Raw genomic sequence first — 16498 nt, 5'->3', positions numbered from 1 at the left:
GTTTCAAGCCCTGTCACAATGCATTATCTATCAAAATAATTGCCTTTTATAAGTTATAAAAAAGCTTCAAGTAAAGTTAATAGTACATTTTGTACATGTTGTTTTGACATAGACATTGAGCCAAAGCTAATTAAGTTTTAAGATAAGATAAGATACTCCTTTATTCGTCCCACAACGGAGAAATTCATGGAGTTACAGCAGCAAACACGGAGGTGTACAGTACATGAATTTCAACAAGAATATAGATCAAATTTTTTTTTCCATCGGAGACGACAACTTGGCCATAATTCTCCTGTCAGCCACCACCTCCACAGGGTCCAGGACTGAGCTGGCCTTATTCACCAGTTAGTTCAGTCTTGCTCTTCTGTATCCTGTCCGCCCACAGCAGGTGAAATCCTTCCAATGCGGCGTACGTGTCCGGTGTTAGCTCTGTTAGCATGATGCTACTCTGCCAATATTCCCTCTGGTGCTGGGTTAGCTCGTCCACCTTATCGTAGATAGATCTTACATTCCCCATAACGGTGGGTGGAAGGACAGGTCTTGCTAACCCATGCTAACTTAATAGTTATGTGATTTCTACACACACTTCAAAGTTTCTCCTTACAAACTTTATGGGACAGATTCTGGGAGAAATGAATAATAAAACACTGACATGCCATTCAGCCATTTTTTGATGCATCAAGATCAAGCGAAAAAAACAAGTAAGGTTATATTTGAAGTTGGAGGTCCACAGGTTTTTACCATAAACAAATGGATGCACTCAAATCTGAAATTGCAGAGAGAAAAAGAGCAAGCCTTTCACAAAGCTGGCAACAGGACTCTGACAGCAAATAAAAAGGTGAAGTTGTCCTCTGGTATAAAACACCAGTGATATATCATTGCAACAAACAGATTCCAGTGTTTGTGTGTATCTGACTGCCAGAGGTTCCCCAGTGAGTCTGACCGGGGGTTGCAGTGTAACCAAAGCGTCTGTCTCCTGCTCACCACCCAGATCAGCCGGTTCAGCCTGACTGGGCCCAGTTGTCTTGCCTTCATACTGACGACTGTCTGGGAAAGGTCTGTCTGTGGTTCAAGTACATTAAAGTCATCCGCTCCCCTCCCACTGAGCCCCAACACAGATGGCTCCAGATGCAGCTGGCACAGCATGGAGCAGCACCTGACAGTGCTCATTCACTCAGACACGCACGCAAAAATACACAAACACAAGCATAAACACATGCAGACACACTGACACGTGCACACATTCAGGTATGGACACATCTGCTCGCTAACTGTACCTAAATGCATGTAAACTTACACACACACAGAACACAAAACACTGTGATGGAAGCACACGCACTCACACCTATAAATACACAGACACACACCCTCACAGCAGGAACATATGCTGCCACGCATCTACAAATCCTCACAGTAGCGCACATACGAATAAGCAATTAAAGACCCAGATTACTGCATGGCACACACACACACACAAATTTAAACCCGCACATATTGTGCTCACTTTCCAACATATGCCAGGGCATGCCGATGTGCACATGAGCACAGTGCAGAAAGCCCTTTATCTCGGCAGGAAAGAGAGAGCAGGGCAGTCGAGACAAGTCAAACTGAGCAGCGTCAACATTTGTAACACACAGAGAGTGAGAGACGTGTAAATTGGGGAGGATGCATGCTATTGTGCTGCACAAGACATAACGGATACTATGTTAGAGCTGGACCAACCCACGGGTGAGGGATAGCATTGCCAGGTAGTTGTGTGATGTTAAATGAAACATGAAACACTGGTGAAAGATATATGTAGTGGGCCTTTTATATTTTTACAGCATTTTCCCCTCAATGACAGCCCTTTGAGGTAAGATGAATTACAAGTTGCTGGTGTCATGTATAACTTCTCACAGCACTAAAAGATGAACCTGAATTATCAAATACTGGAGGAAATACATCTCTCCTCTTTGACAAATCTGACGACCAAGTTTACATTCAGGAAGATCAGGGCAGAGTTAGTTTGAGCTGAAAGATTGACTCGATCTGAGTTACTTGCTGGTGACACATAAAAACGGGGACATACCCCCAAAATTGAAATACCACTTAGGCATGTGTCTTTATTTAACTTTTCTGTCTATGAGCAATGAAGTCATTGGGATTAAACTTTTATTTAATCCTGTGACTGACGCTGTATCATCATTTCGCTTGCAGGGACAGCTTGGACTCGGAGAGGACAGGATTCATATCTCGACTCCTTGTCTTCTCAGCTATTCTCAGCTAACTGAGGTGGCACAGATACAAGCCGGAGACAGCTACAGTGCTGCCATCACAGGTGAGCTAAACATCTAACCTTCTGTGTTAACCCATAGAAATGTTTCAATCCTATTCTAAGATGTGTTCTTAAAGCCCAAAAGAGATAACCACAATTAGGTAACACGGCTCCAAATGGATGACTGTCAGTGCAGATATCTTCTATACATAACTGTACTTACTTATACTTTAAGCTGCATTCAGTCTGCATGATAAAATAACAACTTATTAAGTAGAAAACCATATTTTCCCAGCAGTATCCCTTGCTGTGGCTTTCAGCCATGCAAATTTTTCATCTACATCATTTCATTGAGTTTTAATTAACACTACAAGGATTCAGTGTCCTCAAATGACATAACTCGGAGCAAAAATTCAACCTCATTAGCTCTCAATATCTCTTAAACCGAGCAGAATTGTGTAATACCGCACCCAGTAGTGTTATGTGATAGATGATGTACATAATGAATTGATTTGTTGTTCAACCAGCTATCCCCTAAACTACCCTGCTAAGATCACAGACTTACCCTGTGGCTACTTTGTTATTAATAAGACTGGGAGATAAGGAGGAACCCCATCTCTTTACAGTGTGCCTGGTCTGTCTCTGCTGTTATTCCAAAAAGCCAAACTCAGAGCTTTCTGTGCTGACTAAATTAAAAACAGGTAGTCTCAAATAGGCCCTTTTATACTCTTTCTCTCTTTTTATTCTCTAACTTGTATGATTTTCAGCAATCTGATTCATCCCCCTCTGCTCCGTTGAGAGTCATTGAACTGCCACGGAACTAGTTCTAATACATTTACACCATTACACAGTGTCAGGCAACTACTTTGCCTTCAATTGCCGCTTGCCTTCTGCCAGACAGCTGGAATTAAAGTGGTTACTCTACAAATGTAACATCAGCCACTTAAAGAGGAAAGGCATTGTACTGCACATTTACAGCCTACTTCTGCACTGCAATATTCTGTTAAAAGAATTGCCTATTGTTGAACTGAGACGTCTGCTGGCTCAGTGTGCAGGGTCTCGCTGGAAATGCCACTGGTTCATTAAATGAACTGCAGTGAACACATTAAGTTAGTTCCCATTTGAATTCTTGGTGTGTTGAAGACTGGAAAGTGAAGCACTTCCTGTTGGGGGTACAGTTATGTCTTTAGGTGATCTATAAAATGTTATTATTTAAAACAAGCTCTTTATAGATTGCTTACGATGCATGCTTAGCACATGATTGATCTGACCTTTCCCAGACCGTCGTTCTTTGGGAAAACATCAGCTTTAACCTTTTTTAGCTGGATTACCCTGCCAGCGCCTCTGAGCATGTGTGTGTGCCTTTGTGTTTTTGTGTGTTTGTAGACGTATGTCAAAAGTGTTTGTATGTGTGTTTGCCAGTGCGCTAAAACAACAACAAGCAATGCCTGCCTCTTATGCCTCTATGAGGTTTTCCTTCCTGAAATGAAAATGATACATTGCTGATTGATTGATCAATCATGTCTGAAAGGGTGTCTGCATTTTTGCACGTGTGCGTATGTATGTGTGTGTATGCGTGTGTGTGTGTGCCAGGCTACGTACAGCTTGATGCAGAATAGAGATTGATGGGGGCTTGCCGTGAGGAGGATACTCAGTTATCTCCTTGTAATTAAAATCCACCTCATAAAGATTATTGACTCCCCCACCACACAAACCAGCATGCTCCCTCGCTTGGCAGGGTTTGCAAAGCGCTTCTTAAAAAATGAAAAATAGCATATTAAGCAGCACATATTTCCCATTTATGCGGAACATTTAGATGTGGTTAAGTTATCGTAATGTGCAATAAAACCTGGATGTGAAATTTGTAATCCACTTTGGAAAATTGCTTACTATATTGCTTTAACATCCCCTGAAAGAGCTTTTGAGATGTGTGTGCCAGGTTTATTGTACGCCATAATTTAAAAGTCCTCAATGCAGGCTGTAAATATAAATTTATTAGTGGCAGGTTTAAACAGGCTCACTGAGGTAGCATGAGTGAGTGGATGCTTGAGTGTATGCTGCATGTGAGCGTATACAGTCTGTGTATGTTCATGCATGTCTTTGTTAAGTGCCAACAGAGAATGTGTTTCCTCTTCTCTGCACACTATCAAGACAGGTGAGAGTTTAGGTGAGTCTCTGAGTATGTTTAGGCATGGTGTGGGCGGGGTTGTTGTCTCAGTACTCGCTGGACCTTGACTCTCTAATATTAACTAACCCAAGTGACATTATGTAATTCCAATTATGAGTAAGTGTATGTTTTTGAATCAAGGGAAATAAGAGTTGTAAAGTTCAAGTGGAAGCTAATCTATGGGCGCTTCTGGACTCTTGTTTATATTTTTTCAGTGTGAAAGCAAAATGTGCATGTTGTTTCATCTGTCCCATGTAAATATCATCAGAGACCTACTATCACAATCTGGCAATACACCAGAGAAGGTCAGAGTAATGCAAAGCGTATGCCAACGCATCCTCATGAGGCTCATTTACCATCAATATTTGAGCTAAAAGTTAGACATGAATATATGATATGTTGCAAGGTGACATTGTATGTACGTATATCTGGTGAATCTGTCTGAACATTTACCCTCTTTTATATCTCCAGCAGGCGGAGAGCTGCTTCTGTGGGGTCAGATCCCCTGTGTGTCCCGGGTCAGTGATCATACAGGCCTCAAAAGGATCTGGACCCCCCAGCCTGTTCCACTGGCAGGAGGAAAGGTGTGTATGAAAAACTGGATGAATAGTTTTTTTAGTGTCCACTCAAATTGCAGGGAGATAAAACAACAAATTATTTTGAGCCGGATGTGTATAATTTTTTTTACTGGTTCGACGCTGAGTCACACACGGCTAAAGGCTGAGTCTGCAATACTTGAAATGAGCTTAAAGCAAAGCACTCTTTAACACCTCAATCAATGATGCTACACTTATTGTTTTGAACTTCACAGCTGATGAAACATCAGAAATCTGGCTTTTGAAAGAAACTACAAAATATAATTAATCTAACAATTCTTACTTCATGCTGCAAGCATTAGCAAAAATACCAACAATGAACCCAATGCAGATTTATAAGAATTCCAAGTCATGTGAAAACAATGTTTTTTGTCCTCAGCTGATATCTGATTGGCTTATAGTTGAAGATGTTAACCATGTAAGTATTGTGTAACAGGTTGTGCAATGATCTAATATAGTAAGAATCCCCCAAAAATGATACTAGGTAATAAAAGAAAAAAAGAAAAAACATTATATAAACATTATCTCTTTGTTCCCATTAAATTTTCTGTCACTTCCACATGAAAAATCAAGTAGTGGAATCTTGGAAAGGTTCACCTAGTACTGCCTGTCTACCCTGAAATTTTGCACTGCCTTGAAGAATAAATCCTAATTTAATTCTGTATAGGTGTGCGGTGTGGCCTGTGGAACCTGGCATATGATGGCCCTCACTGCATGTGAGTAATCAATGATTCATCCCCTCATGTTCCTTTCTCTGTGGTTAATTGTTTTGAGGGCAAATGCAGGTTTTGTGTCTCTCCTCTACACTTGCTTCTCTTCTCTGTCTCTAAATGATGTCTTGCTCCTCCTCAAAGCCCCTCCTCACTCACTTTCTCACTCATCAAACCATAATTCACTTCAGAGGGAAGCATCATTAATGCACAGTAGGACACAGCGGCTTGATGTGTGCTAATTATATTGTGTGTTTTACACGCTGGATGACTTTTGCTTAGTCAGTGATGAGCTCAGTCTCTGGTAATTGTTTTTTGGATGTGATGAGTTTATAAAAGCCTGTCTGAGAAGATATGTGTGTGTATGTGTCTGGGCTTGTAATGTATGCATGTGTTTGTCCGTGAATGTATGTGTGACTGAACATGTCAATGGTGAGCGTGCAAATTATATGTGCATTTGTATGTGTAGTGTTGCTTTAAGGCTGTGCACAGATATCTCTACAGCACTGATTTTATAACTTGCAAGTCTGACACGATTATTCCACAGCTCCACACGTAGTGGTATGCTTCTGTGAACCTAATAATGATTAGCAAACACTCTGAATCTCTATATGGTTTTGACACTTTTAAACTGCAACTTTAAAATCCATCAGTCCTACACAAAACTGTGACATGCACCAACAACCATGGCACTTCACTCCATGACTTTTTTCTGCATTCTCCACTTACCATGTGATCCTTTTAGCACTATACATCACTCAGTGCTATAGCTGGAAACGCTGCTCAGCCTTTGGCTAATCATGCTGATTGGAGGTGTCCTTTGGCTCACCTGGGGGCTTCCAATCCTATTAGGCCAACCGTCCTGAGCCTAACGCACCCAGCAGCCGCTCGTGTTTGATCACCGGTGCTTAGAGCCCACACTTGTCCTCTTATGTTGGTATTAAGGCATGGAGGAGAGGAACGGCAGGGTGGGGTTTGGTGGGGGGGTTAAAATGTGATCTCCTTAACTCTCTAGGGGGGCAGAGGGGAGTTTGGTGCCTCACCTCCTTCACTAACACTCCTCTAACTGGAGCTGGTCTTTAAACTTCTGATGTCAGATGAAAGGCGGAACACTGCGAGGAGTTTTCAAGGAGAAAAGGTAAAAAAGATGAAGGGAATGAGAAAATGAAGGACTGAGGAAGGGGTCTAAGAGAAAGAGGTCTAGTTTCTGTGTCTCTGGTTTCACCTTTAAAGGAGCTTTGGACAGTTTAAGTTGTTTAGAGGATATTTTAAACTCTCAACCCTCTCTTTTTTGTTTCTCTCTTCCCCTCTCAATCATTCTCTCCCTCTTCTTCGCTGTTGAAAGCATGCAAGGTTTGTCTTCTTTTTGGAAGCCAGTAAACCTGATCCCACCATGCCTACTACCTCTTTCCAACCTCTTCTTATCTCTACCGTATACTCTTCCTCACCTCTATCACTCTCCGTCTGCACCTTCCCTTTACTCCTTTTCTTCCCTCACTTCACACCCATCACCATACCTCTCTTGTGGCTCTCCTCCTCATCCTCTCTGCCCCCACCTCCTCCTCCTCCTTTTTCTCTCCTCTTCCTTCTCCTCCTCCTCCTCCTCCTCCTCCTCCACCTCTTTCCCCTGGCCAAGAGTGCCCAGGAAGAGCCATGTGTTTCCAAAGTGGACTGGATGGGAAATCGAAGCAGGGCTTCTGTGTTTATCAAGCCACAGCTCCGTCACCTTGCTCCTACTCCCGTCTGGAGGCCCCGGCAAATTGGTGACAGCAGCAACAACCCTGCAGCACACATGCACCCTTTTTTCCCCACTGTGCACACACACACACACACACACACACACACACACACACACACACACACACACACACACACACACACACACACACACACACAGACAGAGCATTGCACCTTGCCCTGTTTAGTTTTTATTGCTGGTGTCAGGTGAGGAGGTGGAGGTAGGAGTGCTGTCTAATGCTCACCTCATACACATATACACACGCACACACACGCACACACACATACACTCATACACACACACACACTCACACAGAGTCATTTCCACCCCTGCCGACACCTTGGCTAACGAGACCTGTGAACCGCAGTGACAGAACTCCGAAACTTGTCAGAGTCCCAGTCATTTAATGCCAAGACCCGGCCTCAGCTCAAACCCAACAGTGTTTCTGTATGCACACCAAGACACAACAGGCTGCAGGGTAATATACTCAACACAAATCTACTGAATACTGCTACTCCTAAAGGTTAATATTGCAAGTTTTACCTCCACTACATTTATCCACAAATTCCTTATATTGAAAAACTGTGCTATTTGTCTGCAAACCTGCTGCAACCACTCACCCTCCTTTATCTGCAGCATCTTACTGCCACGAGTCATTACAAGCAGCATTGCACGGACCACCGTCCCTTTTGTTGTTCGTGTACAGGATGCTCGCTGCTCAATGGCTTTTTTAACGCCCCCTTTTTTCCTCTCTTTGATGTGATCATATTATCAGGGGAGAAAGCAGAGTTGACTCAGGTTAGAGCTTGGTACGGCCTTGCTACCTTGGAAATGAACTGCACAAACAATGCCTTGCCGTTGTGCCTAAGCGCTTACAAAGATGCCATTCAAGAAAGTATTGATCCACCCGGTGCAGGGTCAATCATTGGATCAATGGTGTGTGGGTTGTTCGGCTGGAAGGCCGCTTGACTGCTTGAATGAATGGATAGTTGGAGAACGGATGAATGGACGGTTGGATAATGGATGGATGAATATACGGATTGATTCATGGATAAATATGGAGACTGATGTATGGGGCGCAGTCGTGTCAGGTCTGTCCAAACATGAACCTGTGAGGGTCTAAAAATGTCATTTGTCTGCCTTCTTTTGTGAAGGAGTTTGACCGGTCTGTCTTCAAAACACCTGACAGGAATCACCCATTTTACACAGACAAAGATATGCTGTAGGTTCCTCCACAAGCAAGTTTTCCTACTCGTAGATTCACTTCTTTACAGAAAAGATCATGGTATTTTTTACATATGGTCCAAAATTGTACACCTCTGCTGTAGTTTTTACAAAATAGGGCACACAGTGTATGTATGGGGGCAGACTACCCATTCCTCAGTTATACAAAATCTGAAGTCTGAGCCGCTGAAGGAGTTATACTGTATGTGCAACGCTTTCAGTTTGGCGCTGAAGAGTCGGAAAATAAAGAATAAATTTAAAGAGTCATTGTCATCAGCATGTTCTTTGTGGGTTCTCGTGATGTGTTTACACCAGGGTTGATTGACCTAGTTACCCAGCCCCTGGCAGCACAACATGAAGAAATGTAACACAATGCAACACAAGGGAGAGGTGTAGGTTCCTTTATTATTCTTACATGTGAGTGAATACACACACATGCACACAGAGAAGTGATCATCAGGGGGCTCACAGAGGTCGTGCCTCGTGACGGTGTGAAAAAAAACAGAGAGCTGATTTAAAATTCTGTAAGAGATGTCAATTGTGCCCTCTGCATATTTCTATGGAAAATTTGTAAATAGATCCTTTGTAAATAGCTTCTCTCTTGCCAATCACCCTGTCTGCTCTCTGCACAGCAGCATTAAAAATTGATCCTTAGCCGTGCAGGGTGAAATGCTAACATCGCTGCCAAATGACTGATTAAAAAGAAAAACCTTTAATCTTTGCTTAAAAGTGTCTACTGCCTTGGCATGCCTTCCCCCTGTGCTCCTCTATCTTCCAAGGCTGTGAAGGGAAGGAGGGGGTCGCCGTGGGGGAAACGGGGTCACGCTGCATGTAGAGTCAGTTCTGTACAGTGATATAGCTCTAGAGGTGAGGGATTTCACTCAGAGCAGATCTAGGAATCGACATGCATTGCTCTCTTCTGAATTTAACCTTAAGCCAAAGGTTAAAAACACATTTAAGCATTCCATGAGAGGGGGCGAATATGTTGGCGCTTCTGCTAATAGCTTTAAAAAAAAAAGTCTCTTTTTATCCAAGTTGAGGAAAAGCAGCAGTCTTGTTCTGATAATGTAGCGTTTAACAGATTGACATGCATAGCTTACTTTGATGCACAGCTATAGAAATTGACGCACTCTTGTCCAGAGTGACATCGCAATTGAGAAGTCATGAAGCGAAGAACCATAAGCAGAAGACTGGATGTAAAGAAGACAAGAAAGGACTTTAACGTATTGACTGGAGGTGATGAAAGGTGTGTTTGCTTTTCAGGGAGTCTCGAGTATAATGGAGAATGTCCTCACCCAGATACTGAAGCTTGCTTCAGAGACCTTGCCTACAACCCTGTACCGACCGAGCACACAGAGAAAGAAAACACAGAGCACGTAAGATAAACATTCCTCCTGTTTCTTTCTCTATAGCTCTTTTATTAACTTCCTTTCATACTCAATATATAACTCACTTACTAACTCAACAGCTCCCAAACTCTTGCCTTGGATCGTTCCTGATTGATATCTTCCTTTTGCACACTCCCTGCCTGCCTCGTTGACATCCTCATTCTCACGCATCCATTGTTTGCTTCTCAAATCCTCCTTCATTTATTGTTTTCACTTTCTTTATACATGCTGTAAATCAACATATCCGTAATGAAAGATACAATGAAACAAGTTGCACTTGAGTAAACAGCAAAGCCTTCTGAACATTAAGTGGTGCATATGTTCACTCACCTCTCAGAATATCAGCCAGGACCGCTAAACTGTCACCAAAAGCCACACACACACACAAACACACACTCACACACACAAGCTCCTGCTCCTGCCCCTCCCCGTCTCTCTGTCATTCAGGTGTTTACTGTCATTCATACTCAGGGTTTTGTATAATCCTCTCACCACACCTGAGTGCTCCCCACTCAGTGTCACTGGATTTACTCTCCCTCCCTTCTCTCTTTCTCTCTTCCCCTCTCATCCAGTGCACATCCTTTTTCATTTTGCATCACAGCCATTCTTTTACACATGTTGTCATTCTTTATGTAAATAACCATAGATAAAAAGACAGTAACAGACATTTTAAGATTTACACACACTGCTCGGTGCGTATGTTTTCAGTCAGCCCCTCTCATCAGCCAGTTTGTTTGTAGAATTGTCTCTGCCTGTAGCCATAAATTAGGGGTTGTGATTTAGCTCATTGAGACAACAGAGAAAGACAAGGAAACATGAATAAAACAAATGATGTGGAGAAGGTGAGGGAGAGAGGGAGGGAAGGAGAGAGAGGAGGGTGAACTGAAGGCAGAAATGGGCCAGTATGTATTTCTGCTCCACTTTCACTTGGGTAAGGCTTCATTAAGAAGTCTGTTTCCAGAGCATGGTGAAATCTGTGTGCATGTGTATGTGCATGTGTGTGTGTCCAAGTGTGCACAGGACTGTGCATGTACCATGATAGGTTAATGTGTAGAGGGTGTCAATGTACATGCACACCCCTGCATACATCTGTGCATGCACATAAAAAAAATATTTGTGTGTTCAGTGTGAGAGATCTTTTAAATTATTTACAACTAGAACTCTCTAATTGGTATCAAGTTTTTAAATGGGGTCAAATGTTGCGGTGCAGTTCCATGCAGTTTTTCCCTTTCCTTAAGTCTGTATCATTACATCTGGTGCAACTGGACGACTGCTTTATTGGACTCAAATGTCTAAAAGCTGTATCTGCCTTGACTCTAAAACTGGAAAAATGTGCTGCACCACACTGAGGCAGAAGAGGGAATCCAGTTTTTATGCAAGGTAGAACCACATTAGTCTATCTACTCATGTTTGTTACACAGAAAAACATTCTAGCAGAGATCCAGTGAGTCGTAAATATCAAACAGAGGTGTGCACACTCACATACACACACGCCCACAGAGCCTAAGGCAGCACAGAGAGCTGGTATTAGATTTAAGCCCCCTAATAAAGCCAATTAGAATTATACTGTGCACTGATGAAGGCAACCTTACGAGAGCAATTTGCTCACATTCAAATAGACATGCATGCAGATACGCACACTCATGCTGTCTGACTGCTGAAAACACTTGAACCAGAAATACCACGCTGATGTCTGGGTGTTAGGAGTGGATTCGCTGCAACGTTGCTGAATGTCTTGAAATGTTAGATAAACATCAAATGTCAGACATCAAAATGTAATTACCCTACTTAACTAATTTATCAAAAACAAAACTTATTTATAACTTAAGTCCTAACATTCATTTTTCTTTTGAGAAAAGCATCATCAATGATTTCTTAGAATACCTTCAAAGTCTTCTACACTCATAATCTGCATAACAAGTAGGAAATGAGACAACGCTGCAGCAGAAGTAGTCGACTAATCATGAAGGACTAACGTAACACTAATGACTGCATAGGTAAGGCAGAGGTCATGTCATGTAGTTAACACCCTCAGAAGATGAATAAGGAAATGTTTAGCCTTACCAGGAACTGACTTTCATGATACCAAAGAGGATATTTATTCATCTTGATAGGTTCATTGCTCGTCATGGGGTAAATGCTAACTGCCTCCCTGCACCAAGCTAAAACTCCTCTGCACTTTACAAAGAGGAAACTTGCATCAGCCATCCATGAATCTCCTGATAAAAAAACAAAACTCTTACAGTAAAATCAATGCACTGTTAAAGAGATTAGTAACTGTAATGCCAAACTACCTTTCAAAATAAGAAACCACCCTAATAGATTTTGTGTCCTCCTGACAGGACTCTAGGCAGGTTCAACACAAGCTGTTTCAAGGTCTGACGAGACCTGAGGGCTCTGAGGAGCAGGGGAAATATGACGAAAGTGAGAGTCCAGAAGACAGACATGAAGACAATCCAAGCAAAGATGGGGTAGATGGAGCGTTACATGATTCAGCATTTGCCATAACCAGGTCTACACTTGAGATGGACAGAGGAGGAAATGGCCACTCATCAATCAAGTTCGACAAGGGGGCTGAGGGGGAGAGTTTCAGGACAGCGGGGCCGTGGGAGCTGAGGAAAGGACCACGCAGAAGAGGAAGCACAGATGTAGTCTTCACCACCTTGCATCTTTTACCGAGATCAGAAGGAGAGCAATGCAAGGCGACTGCTGGCGTCTTGCCCCGACTTCAGACAGGACAACAAGCTCATAGCAGAGTTTCATCTGGGGCTCAAAAGGTGAGCGACAATGTGGTTACAACAAAAAAAACATTCTTCAACTTCCTGCTTGTGTGTTTCCCATGAAACATGCATTTTTCCTTTAAGATGTTTTTTTTTCATCTATGGTGTTTCATTTATTTTTCTTTCTTTATACGTGTCAGTAAGTGCAGCAAGTTGCATTTATTAAATGCATTAACAGGAGGGAATGCACGGAAACATCAAGGTCAGTGTTAACGTTATGTGGCTGCTGGCCTCAGACCCCTTGTTTGCTACACTTTATATATACATATATCTGTTGGACAGCATGGCTAAGAGAGCTTTTTTTCACTGTTAAGAGACTTTAGCTGAGATTAAAGACGTAAAAGATAACTGGTTAGGTGCAACATTCATAAGACGTAAGCAGCTGAAAAGTAGTTCCTTCACATTTACTTGGTTTATTTGGAAGCCATGGTTTCCCTTTTTTTATTTATACATCAACATACTTTAGGACTTCTTCACCAGCAACATCCAGGCACATTCTCATGGCCTTGTACTCTGATTTTACATGTTTTTTGTTTTATCTCTTTAGGGGAGATCTGTACATCTGACTGATCTGGTCCAGAAGTCTAGGAGTGACAGCAGTCCTAGGATAATACCCAAACCCAGACCTCCTGGAAGAAGTCCAGGTCATGCAGATGAGATGTTGGTTTCTTGTCATTATTCAGGAAATGGAACTCACTCTGACAACAACCCAGTTCACAAATCTTATCCTCGTCTGAGCCCTGGACATCTAGTTGAGAAATCCTCTCCTTCCTTTCACTCGGAACCACAGCGAAAAACCTCTCTTTGTCCAACTCCTTCCACTTCTGAACCTCTCAGGCACTGTCCTACACACAGGAGAGACGTTTCATCCTCTGGCAAATCTCGGAAGAATCTGTAAGAGTCCACAGATCCAGTTTTGTACTGCATAGGAGCAAGAAAATCTGTCAGATGATTTTATTTGAAAACATGTATTTTATAACCTTTAATGACAAGCTATGTAAGCTGTTTGGAATCAAAGTATATTCAACATATAAACACAAAGATATCACACAGCAGAGCCATAAGGTTATCAGTCCCCAGAATTACTTTCTGCGTTGTGAGCAAGTCCACTCTGTTCAAAACTACATAGTATTTTATGGACAACACATAATAATGTTAATATTAACAATAACTTTATTTACATAGCACTTTTCAAAAACAAAGCAACAAAGTGCTCTAAATGCATAAAATATACCAAAGCAGATGAAAACACTGTTATAAGAGACAAAGTGTTGAGAAATTACATCAATTGAGAGACGCAATTATTGCAGGGGCAATTCCAACGTACCAAAGTAAACAAGTGAATACCAAAATACAGCAAAGATAAAAGCTTTGGATTTAAGAGATGAAAGCAGCTTTATACAAGTGTGTTTTGAGGAGTGATTTAAAGTGGGGCATGCATTCAACATGCAAAGCTAAATAGTTTGGCTTCAAGGTGACTGACAAACAGCCTCTTTTGCTCTCTAAGAGCTCTCCAAAACAGGCTCCAAAACAACATTAATGGACTCCACTTTACCCCACACTGAGATTTGGCAAATATGTTCCTCTCTCAAACCAGCTCAGTCAATGACACTCATGAACCCTGACCTCATCTGAGAGCATTAGACTTTGGTCTTGCGGCCAAAGCCGCCTGTAGAAGCCGCAGTTATCAAATCACCGCATTTCAACATAACTTGAGAGGGCAGAGTTTTTCTTTTTAACTGTATCTTACTACTGAGCTGCATTCATCTTAATACTTACAGTATGTTGTTTATTAAAGACATAAAGCCCTCTCAGATCTTGGCCACTTGTAAGACATTTCACGGTGCAGTGTTTTCATGGCTGCCCTTCTCTGCAGTATGAGTCACTTGTGCTGGCTAAACTGGCTCAGTTCGACTGTGAGGAAACTGAGTTGTTCCAGAGATAATACAGCATTATAGGATTTCTGTCTTTTTCTGTTTGTTCTTTTTGTTTTTTTAAAGGTAGTATCTTCATTATACTTGAAATATATAGAAACTGATTATTTACCACAGTGCAGACCACAACCACATGGTCATTCCTCTAATCAGGATTACATCAATTTTTCCCTAACTATCTACATTTAATAATGAGAACCTTTGTCTGCTCTTTGACAAAGTTGGCACAGTGTCACATGCCCTTCATTCAAATCCAAATAATCAGAAAGATTAGTTTCCGTTTGGAAAAATTCACAGGAAGGCTCCTTCAAGTCGGAACAACAACTCGGAAAGTATGAGAAACTTTTGGTACCTAACTTGCACACTCAGAATTTGTTTTAAACTTTTTCTTGCAGTTACATTTCTTAATATCACTGGAAATATAATAAAGAAATATATTTTATCACTGGAGGTGCGTATATACATTTATTGTCTAAAGTATGAACTTTCAAAATATTTGACTACCTTTAGGTTTGAGTAATATTAAAACACAGATACACTGTTAACTGTTTTTCTTAATGGCAACCATTGAACATCAAAGCCAGTTATTTTCATTCATTTGATTATCAGTCATTTCATGAACCCAAACAAATGTTCTTCAAACAATAAAAGTGCCTTTCAACACCTCTTATGTTTGCTTTTGCGAGTGTTAAAACACAACATTGACTCTATACAGCCACGCAGCACTGATGGCATTGAGACATTCGCCCTCAACCCACCCCGCTGTCTCCCACACTCCCTATGGTTTGTTTTGGTGTGTGTGAGTAAGTGTTGGTTGTGTGTATCACGTCTTTGCCCTGCGAGACTTCTGCCAATCGATTCAAGGTGAGACCTGTCGATTAAACACCCTGAGCCGTGCTCTCTACCTAACCCCAGGGTGATTCAATCCCACCCCTTACACACACATACACACACCTATACACAAATACACACACACTAACACACCCACTTCACCTGTCATCCATCAATACCTCCATCAGGGCCTCTATTGATCCCCCTCCATCCAGCCTCTTCACCCCATGCAGTTCAACATCAGGGCCAAGACGACGTCCATGCAGGTTTAATTTCTGACAGATTTACAATAAAGCTCAAGTTATTATTTAACTCTTCCGGCCGCAGTGCGCTCTTTGATTTAGCACCCTGGGAGAGGGATGAGTTACAGCTGACACAGAGAATCTGCCGGGGCTGGAATGGTAGGCACCCGGTTCATAACTCAGCCGCCGAATGTGTAGTTAGTCAATCACTTGATCTGTAATCACAAATGCTGCCAGAAATTACATGAGTGATGAGCTGTAATAAAAGCACTTACTTTTCCTGCTCTGTCTCTTAAGTGTTATTGGCAGACCCCTCTCTCCCAGGAGGCCGTGGCTGTGAAACAAAATCCCGATATAAACTGCCTCATTGGTCCCTGCCTCACGCTCTCTCTCTCTGGTGTACTGTATGTGTGTGTGTATGTGACTGTGTGTGTGTGTGTGTGTGTGTTAATGCAGAGCGCTCCAGCTACAGTGTAATACAAAGCTCTTTTTGACACTCTTTCTTCCGCTCCTGGATTGCTCTGCTGCGGGACAAATGATCCTCACTCCAGTGAAGATTTGCATCTCTATCATTTATAATGTCTGCAGAGGTGCAAGAAAATGCAATACACCAACAGCCACAGTTTCTAAACAG

At 42.0% G+C, this 16498-nt stretch overlaps 1 protein-coding gene across 4 annotated transcripts in view; it reads left to right on the top strand.

Annotated features, from left to right (window-relative positions):
* LOC117818931 (ultraviolet-B receptor UVR8-like) overlaps positions 1-16111 on the top strand; it is a 322536-nt gene extending 306425 nt beyond the window's left edge. For 2 of the 4 annotated variants that reach the window (XM_034692068.1, XM_034692070.1), the window contains exons 10-15: positions 2197-2317; positions 4893-5005; positions 5685-5733; positions 9953-10065; positions 12420-12854; positions 13405-16110. In XM_034692068.1, coding sequence (XP_034547959.1) covers positions 2197-2317; positions 4893-5005; positions 5685-5733; positions 9953-10065; positions 12420-12854; positions 13405-13755 — 1182 coding nt within the window. In that variant the 3' untranslated portion in view covers positions 13756-16110. Of the gene's footprint in view, positions 1-2196; positions 2318-4892; positions 5006-5684; positions 5734-7072; positions 7123-9952; positions 10066-12419; positions 12855-13404 lie in introns of those variants that run through there. The other 2 variants (XM_034692069.1, XM_034692071.1) reach the window with 2 other exon arrangements.
* Positions 16112-16498: the final 387 nt, after the last annotated feature.

Source organism: Notolabrus celidotus, chromosome 9 (assembly GCF_009762535.1).
Source record: "Notolabrus celidotus isolate fNotCel1 chromosome 9, fNotCel1.pri, whole genome shotgun sequence".
NCBI lineage: Eukaryota > Metazoa > Chordata > Actinopteri > Labriformes > Labridae > Notolabrus > Notolabrus celidotus.
The sequence above is the reverse complement of the archived record's forward strand: the minus strand, read 5'-3'. Positions and strand labels throughout refer to the sequence as shown.